Source organism: Schistocerca gregaria, chromosome 2 (genome assembly GCF_023897955.1).
Source record: "Schistocerca gregaria isolate iqSchGreg1 chromosome 2, iqSchGreg1.2, whole genome shotgun sequence".
Classification (NCBI taxonomy): Eukaryota; Metazoa; Arthropoda; class Insecta; order Orthoptera; family Acrididae; genus Schistocerca; species Schistocerca gregaria.
In genome coordinates, this window is record NC_064921.1 from 249,708,232 (window position 1) to 249,727,795 (window position 19,564).

Genomic DNA, 19,564 nt, shown 5'->3' on the forward strand with positions numbered 1-19,564 from the left:
ACAACAATACGAAATCCAATTTGCAAAATAAGTAATGCCAAAGTAAAATGTGCTTCCTTTTTTCTACATTTCTCTGATGACATTATGCTGAGGTCACTGAAAGTCATTGTTCACTTAACATACACTTTCATTGCATATTTCAAATTATTACTCGACTGCCTTTTTTCAAAATTTAATGCCAAACATAACGTAAGAGTGACTTCTCAGTTCCCTTTATCATTACATACTCACTTGAAATTAGTGTCAAAAAACGTGGCAACCTTTAGTTACCACGTCGGTGTTTAATAATACATGTTTTTCTTTCCCATCATCTTGTACAGGATTCTGGATGTAAATTGCCCTAGTGGGCTGGCGACCGTTAATTACTTCTTTTTCGTTCAGTAGTGTAACTTTTGGATCCATGATCAGTACTACTTCTTTCTGTCCAGTGTTGTTCGTGAGTGAATGCACAAAATAACTTTCATTTTCCAAATTGTATCCCTGTTCGGTTTAATTACTTTTATTTTTAGTAGGCTTTCCATCAGAAGGGTCGGTTGTACACTTTCCTCCTACTTATCGGTATCACTTCTTCGGGAAACATAACCTTATACAATTAGAAAAAAATTATGAAGCATACACGCGATCCACGGTCATATTTTATATCGCAAGCAGGACAGGCCGATTAGTAAGAGGGAGGTTACAACTGGTTTCAGAAAAAATGTTTGCAGTTGCCTACAAAACTACGATTGCACAGAAGCCCACCTACACGTTGCCGAGGTTGTTTCGACAACGCTGCAGAAGTTTCTCTGGGAAGAACTTACACATCATCCATACATTCCCGATACCTCCCCACGCGATTTCCATATTTTTTGGAGCCCTGAAGAGACATTCGGCTCGGTCGATTTCCTTCAGATGAACAAGTGCACGCCTGGGTGCACTCATGGTTCCGCGGGCAATCGCAAACATTTTCCCACGAAGCCACTGACCGTCTTGTCTCATAGTGAAATAAATGGTTCAAATGGCTCTGAGCACTATGGGACTCAACTGCTGTGGTCATTAGTTCCCTATAACTTAGAACTACTTAAACCTAACTAACCTAAGGACATCACACACATCCATGTCCGAGGCAGGATTCAAACCTGCGACCGTAGCAGTCGCACGGTTCCGGACTGCGCGCCTAGAACCGCGAGACCACCGCGGCCGGCTGAAATAAATGTATGAACAGCTAGGGCGATTACATTTGAAATAATAAACAGCTTGCTTAATTTTCTCCATCTGCCTCGCTTTCATTTCGCTGCCCCTTATACCGGGAGGCTATAATTAAAGGACAGCTTCTCACGGAGGTCCAGCGTCGGCTGTATTTTCGTATGACAGCGAAACTTGGAATATATGCTAATGCGTTATGCGTACCGATTTACTCTGGAAAACAAATTAGTTCCAATTTTGCCCACCAAGAGCAAATCTGCCTCTCTAGACTCTCAGTATGACGGTATGACATCCATGCTATCAACTGAAAAGCCATAACGTAACATAAGGCTATCGACAAAAGAGACCGTGCACTGTTAGTGAAACTGTTTTATGTGAACGGCAACAATTTCGGCATTGCACTGAGAGATTATCACCAACAGAAATGCATGAAGACGGGATGCATTTTCCAAAGCTGTTTCACAGAGGAAGACCGCACTGCAGTTCCTTCTCTAAATCCTCGCGCAAACGAAAAAATGGCTGACATCGAAATAAGTGTCCAAGGAATAGAAAAGCAACTTGAATCACTCAACACAGGAAAGTCCACTGGACCTGACGGGATACCAATTCGATTCTACACAGAGTACGCGAAAGAACTTGGCCCCCTTCTAACAGCCGTGTACCGCAAGTCTCTAGAGGAACGGAAGGTTCCAAATGATTGGAAAAGAGCACAGATAGTCCCAGTCTTCAAGAAGGGTCGTCCAGCAGATGCGCAAAACTATAGACCTATATCTCTGACGTCGATCTGTTGTAGGATTTTAGACCATGTTTTCTGCTCGAGTATCATGTCGTTTTTGGAAACCCAGAATCTACTCTGTAGGAATCAACATGGATTCCGGAAACAGCGATCGTGTGAGACCCAACTCGCTTTATTTGTTCATGAGACCCAGAAAATATTAGCTTCAGGCTCCCAGGTAGATGCTATTTTCCTTGACTTCCGGAAGGCGTTCGATACAGTTCCGCACTGTCGCCTGATAAACAAAGTAAGAGCCTACGGAATATCAGTATTTTAAATAAACATTATGCTTTTCTCACTTGTTTGACTTTTTTTGCCCACATCCCGTTCCTAATCCATTACATATGGAAACAGTGCTATCTGTTTTTCTTGCGCCAGATTTGCACCTGGTGATCAAAATTGGAACTATTTTTTTCTACCGTAAATCGATTCCTTATTAACACATTAGAATATTTACCGATGACTACAGCCCACACTGGACCTCTATTTCGGAGGAAGAGCCTCACAAATTGAGCAAGTCTTCTTCTCGAGCGACCAGTGTAACTTGGGAGCATAGTTTTCTCTCCTCAACTCTGGTTGTCAGTGTTGAGTCAAGTCAACTCCCAGTTATTGCCTCGCTGTCGTGGTATCGAGAGCTGTCACCCCCTGGAAAGCTTATACTGTACATTCCAGCTGTGTCGGTTGTTAAGTCACTGCCTAAACGTTCTGGCACTTTCTCGCACTAGAGCATTATCTGCTGTCCTGTCAGTAAAATCTAAGCCACTCGTTCCTGGACAGATAGCAAAATTTGCTACGTCCTGATCTCTCGTTGTAAGATGAAGAAACAGGGCCACCGTGGTGAAATATAGCGAAAGAATTTGTAATTTACCAGTTATATTTAACAGAGCACAGATATGAATCCTACAGGGATTCCATTAGCGACTTTTCTTCAGTTAAAAAGTTTTCGATGGTGCTGAGCATGGTAGTAACAGCATTTTTTGAAAGAATACACAGCCATTTGACTGCATATTTTACCCGCTTTGAGCTGACTTCACCATATATGATATGTTGATGGTATAAGAACTTGTAGCATTGTACTCGATAATTGCCTAAAAACCGAAATACAGATTGTACAGAAGAAAAATGCAGTAATACACAGTCAAATGGCAGTGCGTCCTTTCAAGAAAATTTCTTTAGTTGTTTGACTCGTGACGTTGACGGACGTCACAGTTCAGCTATTAAACAATATTGCATGCTCTTCATGTCTGCCTCCTTTCATTCATTGACAACTGCGAGATTTCAGACTGTCAGTGGTCTTAACATTGTCAGTTACTTTACGGTGAGTGCGAACGAACTATAATACACAAAAATTAAACTCAGCGTTATACAGTTGTGAAACGAAACTGCTTCTTCAAGTTGAAGACATGCTAGTCAGGGAGACGTCAGTTGCTCTAAGACCTGAACACAGGTCCAACGTTTATCCCGCTTACACTGAACCATGTCAGTCCATATTAATGAATGTCAACTCAGTGTCGTCATAGAAACATTTTTTCCGTTTATAAACACTTTTACGTGGGTTACATTTAGTATGAGATGAAGCAACTTCTGTAATAATGATGTGAGTTACTGTTGAAGGCTTGAGGAAGCTTCAAGTTTATTTTCTTTTATTTATTTCATCCACGGACCATCTCATGATTATATAGGAGCTGTCACGGTAATATACTAAAAATAAATAGCTCACAATTAAGTAAATAGACACAAAATACTTAAGGACGAGTTTTAAGGACTTTATTTTTATATTCATAGCGTTCTCAGTTTCATCAACTTGAGATCTGTACGGGTCTCTGGCAACGAGGGCACACCGTAGACATACCACAACATCAAATCTATTCGTGTAAACTGCAGACGTAAACCTACAGCACTTTAAGGGAAGTTAACTATCAACTTTAGAATCACTTATCGTTCGTGTAATTGTGTTTTTTGTGTTGGGGTACGTACATAAGTGTTTATCCGAGATCTAGGATCCCACCAGATGATCGATGTAGGAAATTTGTGACATTCTTGAAGACCAACAACCGATACGCAATGAACTTTCTGAGACTACACACTATTTCCGATGTTTTCCAAATACATCCAACACCTTATTGCTGAGCAGAAGCAGAAATTCAAGGGCATTATAGTCTCACTGAAACCAACATTCAGGAATGGTCAAACTTTGTTGCGCCTAACCGTCACTGATATAGTTTTCAGAACTTTAGTTCGCCACTCTGAGCGCGATCTGATATCACAATTCAATGACTGGAGAGGTTCAGCTTGGCCACTGCCGAAAACCATTTCAACGATCTCACCTAAAGAGCAATGGCTGGACGAAGGATTTCACGGCATAGAAACACAGACTAATAAAAACGTAACTTGGTAAAGGAAGCAGAAAATAAGGTGAGAAGGTGGAGAAATATTTGGAAAAACTGCATAGTTGCCCAGAAAAAATTGCCTCATCTGAAAATCAGGATGAGGAGTAAGAAGATTTGGGTGATTCAACATGCTTTTCTGAATTTTAAAAATCTAGGCACGTATTCTGAAGAAAGGTGTCTAAGTATTGATGAAATTACCAGCGGAAATAATGCGGCATCAGGACAAAAGGGAGAGCAAAAACTATACAAGCTCATATTCACACAACCGACGAATTTCCACCAGACTTGGAATACACTATAATTATTGCAATTCCAAAGTGACCAAGAGATGATAGATGTGAAACTGCCGCACAATAAGCGAAAATCGCATTGATCTAAACTACTCCTACTTTATAGAAGAATGGAAGGTAAAACCAAAGTAGATTAGGAGGAAACCAGCTTGGTTTAAGGTAAGTAGGGACAGTCGAGAAGCAATTTTAGCTTTTCGTTTAATTATAGGGAGTAAATAAAGGAAAAACAAGGAAACATAAAATACGTTTGTGTACCTCTAGAAGTTCTTTCATAATGTATAGTGAAACAGAATGTTTTCGTTTGTTAAACAGCTACGGGAATAACAGCTTAATTCACCACTTAATGCGAAAGAGACTGCAGTAGTCAGAGGTCAGTCAGGTATTGAATACGACATTGAAAACAGATTATACATTTAATGAATGTTTTGGTCTTAGTTAAGTATCAGGCAAAAGTGATGTGAATAATTATCGAGGCATAGTCCTCCTTCGGACTGTATACAAATTTCTATAAGCCTATCTTCTTCAAAGAGCGCAAGAGCATCTGGAAATAAAAACAGTTGTATACCTAGGTGGATTTCGCCCCAGTAGATCCTGCACAGAACAAATTTTAAACCCAAAATCCGTGCTAAAATCCAAAGCAGTCAGAAACCAATAATTTGCATGTTTGTTGACTTTAAAAAGCCATACGACTCAAGTGGCTGACAAGCAATTTTTGGTATCGTTGAAGAACAACGGTTAGATCCAAAAACCCTTAACCTCATTAAAGAAACATTGACCGATACGCCCTACAACATGAAACTCATGATTGAAGTATCCAAGCCCTTTCTGGTCAAAACTGGCGTCCGACAAGGTGATGGTCTGTCTCCTCTCCTATTCAGCCTTGTACTGGACAAGGTCATCCGCGAATGGGAAAAGAAATTGAAGAATAAAAACTGATGGAAACGTATGCAGATGGGGCAAGTCAAGGATGACATAAGAATTTCATATTTAGTTTTGCTGACAACTTATCTTTACTTAGTGGATGATGAGATTGCAGAAATCGAACAGGTTGAAACCATTAAAGAATGTACAGAGAAAGTTGCTCTGCAAATGTCTTTCCTAAAGTCTGAGTTCATCGCCACAAAAACTGACACCCAAAACTTGACTACAAAATACAGTCATATCAATAAAGTTCCATATTTTAAATACTTAGGTGAAGTCCTTGAACCTACAGAGCGAGAAAAAATAGCACAAAACATTCACCTCCAAAAACTAAAGAGAGTCTAAGGGAGGAATTACAAGGTGTACAATAAAAATTACTTTGTTAAAAAACACTTAAATGAGGCACTATAATACAGTATTAAAACATGAAGTCATGTATGGCAGTGAATCCCTGACAGTCCACATAAAAGGTGACCTAGAAATGAAAGGAAGAACGTAAAATCATCAGACAGATACTAGGGCCAAAGAAGAAGGAAGAGTGCTATAGACTACAATCTCACCAGACAGCTGAGAAATTATACAACATTGCAGTAGACATTAGAAAAAGGCCATTAGAATTTTATAGGTGCGTCTTTAGGCTTCCCAAAAAAGGACCTACAAAGAGCTCAGATAAACTATTCAGATATTTTGGACAGAAATATATTTAAGCAGACAGTTGACACACAGGAAGTTAAGTCAGGGAACGAAGCTCCGAAGAAAGCAGGAACAAAATGAACACAGGAAAGGAAGAAAGCCCCTGCAGAAAAAATTAGAGCAGTATGAAAAAAAGGAAAAGAATGAAGAAGCTTTGCGGTATCCAGCACTGTCTGATCGCACATTGCCAGGAGCAAGGCCTTGCAAGGGGAATAATGTGGCTGGCATACTGGCTGACATTTTTTACTGATGACCTAAATATGAGTCTCAACACGATTCAAAACTTTAAAGATCATTTGCTGCACTCGCTACGTAGGTGTTCTCCCAGTAATGTTATAAAGTAACGCAAACATCGTTGCTTTCGCACAAGCGTTCTGTTTCATACATCCCAAAATTAGCTTTCCTAATGAATTAGAGAAAAATAATTAGGTTTGCCCATTGGTTTTGACGAACACTAAAATTAACAACAGACTGCTTCGCATTTTTGTAGGACACCTACGTGTGCTGATAATATTATCGGTACCACATCTTATCACTGAGTGTAAAACTGCAGAGCTTTTTTCACTTCTGAGATGTACGGTCTTGTTCACTTGTCCTTAGACAGCTTAGAAATACGCAAACAGCTAGGCTTATTCAAACAAACAGTCTTAGCGGATGGGTACATGGAAAGCCAAATAGTGCGACAGTATAATCAGATAAAGCGTAAAAGAACAATGCAAACATTTTGTATCACAGACGACAGTAAAGAATAACATGAAATTTGCTCCTGTAACGTACTGTGGTAAAATGTTGTAACAGATAAGGAAATAATCTGAAAACATAACAATGTTTCGAAGCTTTGATTCATGAACAAGATAAGTAAAAACGTCATCAGGTATTGGATTTTAAGGCGTACCCAGGAAGAGTTACGGAATTAGATGACAATTTAGTAATGATGAAGGATAAATTGAAATCTGAGATAGTCGTCTGGACGAACCAGTGTGGAAGCAAGTGGGATAAGGAAAACCATGGTAAGTAGTTCAGTTGAAGAAGAGTGGATTGGTCTAAAAAGGGCTATCAGAGATGTTGCACAGACAAACATTGGTAGAAGGAAGACAGCTGCAAAGAAAACTTGGGTATCACAAGAAATACTTCAGTTTATCGACGAAAGAAGAAAGTATGAAAATGTTCAGGGCTAAACAAGAATGCAGAAACACAAATCACATATGAGTGGAATAAATAGGAATTGTAGATAAGCCAAGGTGAAATGACTACAGAAAAAGTGCAAAAAAATTGAGAAAGAAGCGATCGCCAAAAGTATTGCTTCAGAAATCTAGGAAAGATAGAAAAGTCAAAACAAACCTCGGTGAAACCAAGGGTGGCAATATTAAGAGTGCAATGGGAATCCAACTGGTAATCACGAAACAGAGAACAGATAGACTAGAAAGAGTACATTGAAGGTCTATTTGAGGGAGAGAAATTGTGCGATGACGTGTTGGAAGACGCAGTTGGAGTTGATATGGAAGAGATAGGGATCTAGTATTAGTCAGCATTTAAAAGAGCTATGCAAGACTTGAGATCAAATAAAGCAGAGGGGATAGATAACTTTTCATCGTAATTTCTAAAATCACTGCGGATAGTGGGACCCAAAAGACTTTTCAGGTTTCTGTCTAGGATCTACAACAGGCGACATAGCATCAGACTTTCGGAAAAGTATTATACATTCTGACAACAGCTACAACAGGTAAGTGTGCAGTCTATCGCACAGTCTGCTTAACATCTCATAATCCAAGATGCTGATAGGACAACATCAGAAGGATGTGAAAGAAGAGGGTCTGTTATACGAGGATTAATTTGGCTTTAGGGAAGGTAAATCCACCAGAGGTGCAGTCCTGACGTAGCGCTTTGTAGTGAATGCAAGAGTGAAGAAAAACCAAGTCACTTTCCTAGGATTTTTCGACCTGGAAAAAGCGTTCGACAAAGTAGAGTGGTGCAAGAAACTCGAACTCTTGAAAAAAAAAAAAAAACAGAAGTAAGGACGCTGGGTAATATTCAAGAACCAGGAAGGGACAATGACACAGGTAGACAAAGAACGAAACACTGCAATTAAAAAGGATATAAGAAAGGGATGCTGTCATTCAGCGCTCTTGTTCAATCTATACATTGAAGACCCACAACAGAAATAAAAGACATTTTCAAGAGTGAGATTAAAATCCAGGGTGTAAGGATATCAATGATAAGATTCGCTGATGGTATTGTTATTCTAAGTGAAGGCAAATGAGAATTTAGGGATCTGTTGAATGGAATGAACGGTCTATTGCGTACGGGATATGGACTTGTAATAAACCGAAGAAAGGCAGAAGTACCGAGAAGTAGCAGAAATGGGAAGAGAGAGAAGATTAACATCAGTACTAGTGATCACAAAGTAGACGAAGTTATGAAATTCTCCCAGCTTTGAAGCAAAGTGGCTCATGGCAGACTAAGCGAGGAGGATATGAAAAGCAGAACAAAACTAGCGAAGAAGGCGTTCCTGGCCAAAATAAAGCTAATAATACGAAAGATAGGTCTCCATTTGAGGAAGAAATTTCTAAGAATGTACGTTTGGAGCACTGCATCCTGTGGTAGTGAATGATGGACTGTGGGAACACTGGAACAGAAGTAGATCAAAGCGTTGAAGTATATTGCTCAGGAGAATGTTGAAAATTAGGTTGACTGATAATGTAGAGAACGGATTTCTCCACAGACTCTACGAAAAGCGCTACAGCGGCGCAATTCGTTGCAGGGTGCATAAAATCAGTCAGTAGACTGATGACTAAAAAAAAAAGCAACTTTAATGGAGACTTAACTGTTTGCTCGTTTGTCATTCCAGTCGTTTGAATCATTTCTCAGAGATAATTAAATTTTTGGACTTTATTGACGTTCAAAACTGTGTATTTCACAGCTAGTTCGTGAACTTGCTACTTGTTTGACTATCATCCGACAGATTAATGAGATGACAAAGTAAATGGCTATAAGATAGTGCCAGAGGGAGTGTGCAGATCTCCGCCTTCTTTATCAGTCAAGGTGTATCCGGGTGGAGCTCGAGTTGTCGCTGTGGAGGGGAATGATGGTGACGCAGCACTTTTCCCCTACGCTGGAGATCGCGCCTATATAAAGGGAGTGGGGCCGGGCCTTGGTAGTCAGTCGCATCAGGGCAGCCAACAGCAGCAGGCATGGGCATCGAGAAGTACGCAGGCCGCGTCGCGCTGGTGACTGGCGCCAGCTCCGGCATCGGCGCCGCCATCACACAGGCGCTGCTCAGACACGGCCTCACCGTCGTCGGCCTGGCCAGGAGGGTCGACAGGGTCAAGGTGGGCGTTTCCCGGAAAACACGCCTCCTGTAACCAAACCACTCAGTCCATTTCTTTCTGTACTCTCTCTCTTTCAACTACTACGTGACACTCATAGGGTCTTTCTTACGTATTACACGCAAAATGGCATTCCTTTGTTCTGCATGTGCTCCTTCTCGTTTCATGGGCAATTTTCTCTGCCGGCCGGTGTGGCCTGTGCTTCATCTGGAACCGCGTGACCGCTATGGTCGCAGGTTCGAATCCTGCCTTGGGCATGGATGTGTGTGATGCCCTTAGGTTAGTTAGGTGTAAGTAGTTCTACTAAGTTCTAGGGGACTGATGACCACAGGTGTTAAGTCCCATAGTGTTCACAGCCTTTTTTTTTCCTATGTCGTAGTCCTTCCAGTTCCATGCCAGCTGTCCAGAATACCACAGCACTTGTCCCAGTGACCTATTCCCATTTTGTACAGGTTTTTACTCAAGAGACAACTCCGAAAGTCTAAAAACGACTGGAAAAGGAGTTAAAATTTAACGATGAGCCTACAGCTACATCTACGAGGTAAAGAAAAGTATTGAGACTGATTTTTTTATCTACCAAAGTTTTTATCTCAAACGACAATATTGTTACCTTCAAAATAGTTCCCTTCGGCAGCTACATACCGGTGGAGTAGTAGTTCTCATTCTTGCTCGCAGCGCTGAGAAGCTTCAAGTGGTAGAGCCATTAACATGCTGGTCACATTCCTTTCATTTTTCTTTGGAGATATTTTTCAAATCTGGGAGAAGAAAAAAGACACAAGGACTCAGATCAGTTGAACAGGGGGGCTGTGGAACAGGAGGTATGCTTTTTGAAATCGAAAATTCCGTCATGGAAGTGGTCGTATGCCATGGGACATTGTCATGATCCAGCGTTCACTTGTCTGCAGTGTCCAGTCTCACTCAATTGGCCGTTTTCCAGCGTCTTTCGAGGACATCTTCGTAAAACGCTTGGTTGACAGTTTGTCCTGGAGGAACAAATTCCTTATGCCCGATATCTCTACTGACAAAGAAGCAAATAAGCACTGTTTTCATCCTTGATCGGCTCATTTGAGCTTTCGGTCGAGCAGATGTCTTAGTGTACCACTCCTCACTTTGCCGCTTAGTCTCAGGACTGTACTAAAAAATCCAAGACTCATCACCTGTGATCAAATGACTGAACCATTCGTGGTCATTGCAGACTTTTCAAGAAGATTAGCAAACACATTTCTTTGACTGTCCTGCTCAGTTGTGAGGTATCTCAGTACCTTTTTGGCAAAAGCCTTTCGCAAGTGCAAATCTTTGATCAAAATTTGATGTGTGGTAAAAGTGTTTAACAGGTTACTGTTAAACATCGGTCTCATCTCACAAGAGCACACACGTATTCGTCGGTTTTTGAAAGTGAAGATCTCCCTGAGCGAGGTTCATCTTCAACGTGTTCTCGGACTTCCAAAAAAGATTTGTGCCAGTGAAGAACTTGTGCTTTTGATAAAGAATGTTCCCTATAAGCCTGTTTCAACTCTTCGCAGATTCCCCAAGTTTAACATAGAACTTGATGGACTATCGTTACTATAAATTCTGTTGTTCCATTTTCGAAACACACACACACACACACACACACACACACACACACACACACACACACACACACACAAAATAAAAACGCAAAACACAAAAATCACACGATGGCTGTAGGAAGCTGAAATGCGGACTGTGTATACAAGTGGAAGGGATGAACACACTGGTCTACACAAGGAGAACAGTGCAGTGTTGCCAGATTGCTCGCACTGTTGTTAGTCACATTACTTTTCTCACAAACCTCGTATACTCCCGAACGACCCTATTTTCTTTGCCGGACGATACCCCTTTCCTGTTCCAGTCGCGAATGGTGTGAGTGAAGAAGATAGTTCGTAAGCCTCCTTGTGAGCTCGGATCTCTTGAATTTTAGCTTCAGAGCCTTTAAACGGAATATCTTTAGGGACAAGCGATGTGTCAGTTGGTGCTACTACTAACGTACACTGTCGGAATTTTAATAATAAAACACACCTTGATGCATACACGTCTCTTGCAACATGTGTCACTAGTGGGTTGAGCATCTTCCTGACACCTTCGTGCTTATTGAACCAACTAGTGGAGAAAACGCTGCTCTTCTTTGGACCTTCCTCATTTCCTCTATTAGTCCTATCTGGTACAGATACTTACATCAAACATATTTGCAGTTCCGAAAATGAACAACCATCAGCTGTATAAGGCAATTACAACAGTGAAAGTTTTGCAGGATCGGGACAGGAATGCAGGTTTTCCGTTCTACAAGAATGGTCGCCTTAACTACTTTGGCTATCCGTGAACGACTCACAGTTAGACCCAAACTTCTGTATGTCGTCGTTGCTGCCTCACAGTCTGTATTCATGAACACAGTATGTAATTCCCGTACAAGGGAGGATATTTTAATTGGTTGTCGCTGTTTGGTGTCGGCGGAAAAATATGAATTTTCAGTGCCCGTGTTACTAAGAAGATACATGCATGTCTGAAGGAACATTGCACCGTTCTTCTCAACAATACAGGCACTGCAATATCGTAGGTATGGATATTGATCAAAGATTTTCTAAGCTACCTCCTTTGTGGGTGGACTACACCTTTCAGTATATCTCAGCCTATCATCTGCCTTACCTGCGGTTGGCTTTATGTGGGTGTTCCTCTTTGAATCAATGCTGACGTGTACTGGCACATATTATTTAATCGACTTGACTGCTTCCAGTGTTCGTTCTGAAATCATGCAATCATACAGTTACGGATCTTTCCGCGTGTTTACACTCAGTACGTTGCTTTTGTGTACATTGAGGATAAACTTCAGACTCCAGCGCCAAGTGTCGATCCCCTGCACACCTCCCTGTATATCGCTAAGCTCTTGTAGCGATTCGCCTTCTCTGGACATAAAAAATCAGCCGTGAAAAACAGCATGGAACTTCTGACGATTTCCACGACGTCATTTATACACATTCTGGAAATTAACTGTCCTTTAACGATCCCTGGGGATAAGCTTGAAGTTGCTTTTACGTCCGACGATGTCTCTCCGTTTAGAAAAATTAGATTGACCTCAGCTATTAATGTCACTCACCTCTAAAGTGCGTGTGCATGTGGTAACGCCATCTGCAGGCCACAGTAGTAGCCTAGCCTCGCTCTTTTGTATCTCTGTACCTAATGAGAGAGAGGCTGTTACTGCGTGTGGTAGTGCAGCGCACTTACAGCGGCAGCTGTGAGTGAGTATAAGGGAACTAGAGTAGAGGATGAGTTGTTTTCATGCACATTACATGCACACATCAAAGTGCAAAAACTCATACAGGCACTTTGGTGAGGAATAATGATTGTGAGACTAATGAAGATGAAAGAAAAGTTCCGAAATGTGACGTCCAGCACAAAAGGAATCTCAAGGCAACGTGAGTAAGCACTTTCAGCTACATAAATACCACGACATGTGTACTATGGAGAAGTGATGAGCGAACACTGGACAACATGAGGACTGCAATAACGGCAGTTACAATTTAGGAAACTAATGGGCCGAGATAGCTGTGTTCTTTCGAGATCTAACTAGGAGGTGATTTTAGATTACGTGTTGCGCTAAAGTCAGGATGCCGCTGCCTCCAAGGAAACGTAACACTAAAACTGAAGACTTTAAAGGAGTTTGTAAGAGCATAGTTTGACACAGGTAAGAACAATGGATCACACTATCAAGTGTGGCTGTCGAAGCGGTTAGAGCTGTTCTTCCGGACGACTGCAAACCTCCTTGGCGTAATGTGAGTGCCTTCAAAGAAGAATCTAACATTTTCTCTAGGCATATTACAGTACACTTCGCTCGCTAACGCATGGAAGAAACCCATACTACAATACAAACAACATAATCATTTGCCGCAGATGAGAACATGTTTATTAAAGACGAGAACATAAGAAAGAACCGCGTGTGGATCAGTGACCAGACTCCTTCTTTATGCAGTACCGTCTTCGTCAACGCTATCACACATAGTGGAAGAAACAGCTGTTGTGACAAAGTCTGTTCCCAGGTCCACACACCGTTACGGAATAGGTGTGGCTGTATCCAAGAGAGCAGATGTAAAGTTTCGGTGAAGTGATTAAAAAATTTTGAATTTATTTGCAGGAAGCACAGGGGACGCTTGATACGACGAAGCAAAGAGACTAGTAGCAAGGTACCCATGGAACATCCATGTTAAGCGTTTAATAGTGGCTTTCACCACCCGTCTTTACTTCGTTGCCAACAACCAATTTTCTGCACTACAATACATCCTTTATATGCGTGTCAAAGTTTTCATTACTAAGTTCATATTCCTATTCTTATCACATTTCATACGTGATAACTGAGGTCTTTAATGTTGGACTGCTACAATGTGGATGTCCCGAAAATGAAGTAGTATTCTTAGATGTTGCCCATGTCAGTTCTGCCCGTGTTTTAATCACTTCACTGAAACTCTAAGTTTACACTTCGATAACGAATGAAGGAAGAACGAACAAAGCAGCAACTTCTATTTTGGGAAATATAGCTCTGTCAGTACAGAATATGACGTATTGTTTCCAGCAAAATTTTGATTTATGCCAAATAATAACTTAGTTATGACTTGTGACTCTGATGGCCATTATTGTCGATGATATGGTGTTGCTTCTCCAGACATCTTTGCTGCTATACTGCAAACTGACATTGTACATCAATGTGGAGATTCATAGGCAAATGATCTTCATGGATGGTGGGGGAAGTACAACTCCGAATTTTAAAACGTGTCCTTCGAACTTGTTAGATTCCCTTCCAAGTGAATTCTTTCCCCTACGCGTTCAATTATTACGTCACCTGTGTTCTACATTTTTAACACCCTTCAGTGATGCTGCATTTAAAATGTTACCTCTATCTTTTCCAGTGGATTTTCCCCGTGATCTATGTTTTATTATGCATAAATGTGCTCTCATCGTACAGTACCAATAACTTATTTGTCAGTTCAACCTGTAGATTCGATGCAAGAAAGCATCTTTTGTAACAGCAACCCTTTCTCACGCAGCAATCTGCTCCTTATGTGCCATAGTTTTCTTTTATTTAATGGATAACAGAGTTCCTTTATTTCTTCCGCTGTGTTTTCCCAACGGCCGTTGTAATTTTTACCACACATTTTACCTTCGTCCAACCTTTGTCACTGATATTTTGGGTTTCATCCAGTCAGTGGCTCATTGAAGCATTCCTTTCTCGCTATTGCAGTTGTATTTATTGCTTAACATTTTGCCATTGCTTCTTCGCCACGAACTATAGTTGTCATTGCGATAAGTGGGCAACCTATATGACATTTTCGTCGACTGCAAATAGCTTGTCTTGCTGACAGGAAATGTAAACATCTGTAAACCGAAGTAGTTACCTGACGACTGTTTTCCTTTCGTTTCTCTACGTCAGGGTATCAGTAATAGTCCTAAATCTGTGGAGTCCTAAGAGAAAAGAGATGGAAACTCGTATTTTTCACTTTGGATTTCGATTTCCACTTTGTGGATGTTTGCAAATTCTAATGATTGCACGGAACACAAAGTACAGAGACGTTAGTTGAGCTGTTTGTGAACTAGCCCTTTTCTTCTTTGGTGATAGGCAGGAAAGCCAGATTTTAACTTGCGGCATTATACATTGCTGCACGTAACACTAAGTGTAGTGAAGGTAATTAGACTGTCTCAAGTAGAAGTCTTTTCATTATACTGAGCAATATTTTTCTAATTAATTGTATTTTTTACAATGTCAGCTGTTACTTGTCACCCTTTAGATATATTTGGTTGTGAAAACAGATAGTCGTTCAGGTATGACATATCGCAAGAAGCGTTTAAGCACTTTCTCATTAAAGTACTCACTTTAAGCATTGTCTAAAAGAATGCATACGACATTTAATCGTTACTGATTTCCTACCGAGGAACGTGAACACCACTGTTCCTTGCGGCCCTGGCTCTGCTAGAATCCTGTGAGTCTCAGCGCTTCATCCGCTGTTTGCTTCTTTTCTTACAGGCACTAGCGCTGAAGGACGCCCCTGGTAAACTGCACGCTATTCAGGGCGATGTCGCAGACGAGAACAGCGTGCTGGCAGCGTTCAAGTGGATCAAACAAAACCTATCCGGCGTCGACATCTTAATCAACAACGCTGGCGTGATCACTGAGGCCGATCTGACGAGTAAGTATGCGAGTGTCTTCCGAAAAGTTCTTACGAGACCATACAGCATGATGTTTGCAATTTTTACTCATTCTGATAAAAGCATGAGTCTGTTAAGCATCGTTGAAGATCCGCCGATGTTGTCTGCCGTTGGAGCGCAACAGAAACATATGTAGCAAAATGTTCATCCACTGACACTAGCCGGCAGCGGTGGTCTAGCGGTTCTAGGCGCGCAGTTCGGAACCGCGTGACTGCTACGGTCGCAGGTTCGAGTCCTGCCTCGCGCATGGATGTGTGTGATGTCCTTAGGTTAGTTAGGTTTAAGTAGTTCTAGGTTCTAGGGGACTGATGACCACAGTAGTTAAGTCCCATAGTGCTCAGAACCATTTTTGAACCACTGACACTACTTTCATCAGTTTTGATGGAACCTACAGCGTAAGAACACAGTTGATTGTCAAGACAGTGTCGCGCAATAACACGACACGACCGTTAGTTTATTAGTAAAAGGGAACTCTCCTTTTTTTATGACGCATTTAGTTTATGCAGTCGTCTGAAACGGCACTTAAGTAAATAAATGAAACATGACGTTCAAACAGCACAAAAACAAATACACATTCTTAAAGAAACAGTATAAATACTACGGCTCCAAATAACATTTTACTCGTAAAAAAAAACCACATGCGTAGTAACAAATTGGCTCCCAGAATTCTAAAAGCTAAATAAGGGAAAATCGATAGACTTTCTTATAAGAAAACTGGTCAGCAAAAGACTGGTTACGAAATTCGCTGTTAAAAAATGGAAATAGCTTACTAGGTTCAAGAAATATCCATAACAAAACTTTCATTTCAAAATACACGAAACTGGGACACTATAAAAGACTCATCAAACAAGATGTTTGTTAATGGAGCCTGCGACACTCATTTTAAACAGACAGATGGACATTGAAGAAATCCGAAAGAGAAAAAGAAAAGCTACCAGGAAAACTGTAAGTCTAAATTATATTAAACATGGTTCATACAGACCAAGAGCAAATACATAAATTGAAAAGTGTACCAATATTTATTCGGAACTGAAAAAAACGTAGACTAAAATTCTATGGACAAATCAGAAGAAAAGGACTCAACCAAATTAAGTTAACGGTTTCTGAAATAAAAGTCTCCGTGAAGTTAAAACTGAACCAATAAAAGGAATCGGTGTTTTAAAAGAAAACCTGACAGAACCAGGAATAATACAGCTTGATGCACCACACAGAAAAAAGTTACGCGGAGAATTCTGGACTGGACAGTTGGCCTGACAAGTACACTGACGGAAAAAAATTACAACACCAGGAAAGACGTTGTGCCACCTAAACGAAAGTTGGTAGGTGTGTTCCTACAGTTGAGAGATGAGGTCTATTCAAATCTCCTTCCAGTCACGTAAGAGTGGTGGTAGTAGTGCCACTATGGAGATGCAAATCAGGTTTGTTTTAAACACATGCTGTAACGGTCGTTAGCGTTAGGTACCTTTGAGATTGGATGTGGTGAGTTGATGTTAAACAAGAATGCCTTTAAGACGAAAAAGGCGCTGGGTTTGAACGAGGTCGTGTAAAAGGGCTACGAGAAGTTGGATGTTCCTTCTGCGATACTGCAAAAAGACTTGGCAGGAAAGTATCCACCATATACGACTGCTGGAACGGAGTTCGTAATAATGTACACTACTGAAAATTAAAATTGCTACACCAAGAAGAAATGCAGATGATCAACGGGTATTCGTTGGACAAATATATCATACTAGTACTGACATGTGTTTACATTTTCACGCAATTTCGGTGCATAGATCCTGAGAAATCAGCACCCAGAACAACCGCCTCTGGCCGTAATAACGGCCTTGATACTCCTGGGCATCGAGTCAAACAGAGCTTGGATGGCGTGTACAGGTACAGCTGCGCAAGCAGCTTCAACACGATACCACATTCATCAAGAGTAGTGACTGGCGTATTGTGACGAGACAGTTGCTCGGCCACCATTGACTAGACGTTTTCAATTGGTGACAGATCTGGAGAATGTGCTCTGGTCAGGGCAGCAGTCGAACATTTTCTGTATCCAGAAAGGCCCGTACAGGACTTGTAGCACGCGGACGTGCATTATCCTGCTGAAATGTAGGGCTTCGCAGGGATCAAATGAAGGGTAGAGCCACGGGTCGTACCACATCTGAAACTAACGTCCACTGTTCAAAGCGCCGTCAATACGAACAAGAGGTGACCGAGACGTGTAACCAATGGCAGCCCATACCATCAGGCTGGGTGATACGACAGTATGGCGATGACGAATACACGCTTCCAATGTGCGTTCACCGCGATGTCGCCAAACACGGATGCGACCATTACGATGCTGTAAACAGAACCTGCATTCATTCGAAAAAATGACGGTTTGCTATTCGTGCACCCAGGTTCGTCGTTGAGTACACTATCGTAGGCGCTCCTGTCTGTGATGCGGCGTCAAGGGTAACGGCAGCCATGGTCTCCGAGCTGATAGTCCATGCTGCTGCAGACGTCGTCGAACTGTTCGTGCAGATAACTGTTGTCTTGCAAACGTCCCCATCTGTTGACTTAGGGATCGAGACGTGGGTGCACGATCCGTTACAGCCGTGCGCTTAAGATGCCTGTCATTTCGACAGCTAGTGATACGAGGCCGTTGGGATCCAGCACGGCTTTCCGTATTACCCACCTGAACCCACCGACTCCATATTCAGCTAACAGTCATTAGATATCGACCAATGCGAGCAGCAATGTCGCGATACGATTAACCGCAATCGCGAGAGGCTACAATCCGACCTTTATCAAAGTCGGAAACGTGATGGTACGCATTTCTCCTTCTTACACGAGGCATCACAACAACGTTTCACCAAGCAACGAAGGTCTTATGCCGTTTAAGTCTGAGAAATCGATTGAAAATTTTCCTCTTGTCAGCACGTTGTAGGTGTCGCCACCGGCGCCAACCTTGTGTGAATGCTTTAAAAAGCTAATGATTTGTATATCACAGCATCTTCTTCCAGTCGGTGAAATTTCGCGTCCGTAGCACGTCATCTTCGTGGTGTAGCAGTTTTAATTGCCTTTAGTGTAAGATCACAAGACTAGGCTTCGGACGACTACGTGGCACTACAGTGGCCAAACCATCGTTTTCGGCGTCTGGCGTTGGCGCATCGTACTACATTTGTAGCAGCATTGATGTTTGACACAACAATGACATAACGAACTGTTACAGATATTTGTTTCAAGGACATCTCTGAACCAGACGTCCTGTAGCGTGCATTCCACCGATGCCAAACCACCGCCTTTTGCCACTTCAGTGGTGCCAAGCGAGAACTCATTGGAGGGCAGCGTGGAGATCTGTTGTGTTTTCTAATGAAAGCCTGGTGTGCCTTGGTGCCACTGATGGCCGTGTGTTAGCCAGAACGAGGCTGGTACAAGACCTGCACCCAACCATTCAGTCTGATTGACCCACTTCACCTCTCCTAGAGGTGTGGTCTGAGGGGTGATTTCGTATGACAGTAGGTCTATTCCCCGTGGTTATCCCACGCACCCTGACTGCATATTTGTACGTCAGTCTGGTGCTTCGACCTGTTGTGCTGTCATTCATGAACAGCATTACAGGAGGTGCTTTCCAACAGGATAACGCTCGCCCACATACCGTTGTTGTAACAAAAACATACTCTACAGAGAGTCAACATATTTTCTGGCCTGCTCGAACGCCAGATATGTCTTCAATCGAGCGCATATCGTACATCATCGAACGACAACTCCAGAGTCAACCACAAACAGGATTAACTGTACCCG

The 19,564-nt window shown here is 41.8% G+C and overlaps 1 protein-coding gene across 2 annotated transcripts in view; it reads left to right on the plus strand.

Annotated features, from left to right (window-relative positions):
- Positions 1-19,564, plus strand: part of LOC126336787 (dehydrogenase/reductase SDR family member 11-like) — a 136,484-nt gene that overhangs the window by 86,343 nt on the left and 30,577 nt on the right. The window contains exons 1-2 of one of the 2 annotated variants that reach the window (XM_050000808.1): positions 9,418-9,583; positions 15,609-15,771. In XM_050000808.1, coding sequence (XP_049856765.1) covers positions 9,446-9,583; positions 15,609-15,771 — 301 coding nt within the window. In that variant the 5' untranslated portion in view covers positions 9,418-9,445. Of the gene's footprint in view, positions 1-9,417; positions 9,584-15,608; positions 15,772-19,564 lie in introns of those variants that run through there. The other variant, XM_050000809.1, reaches the window with a different exon arrangement.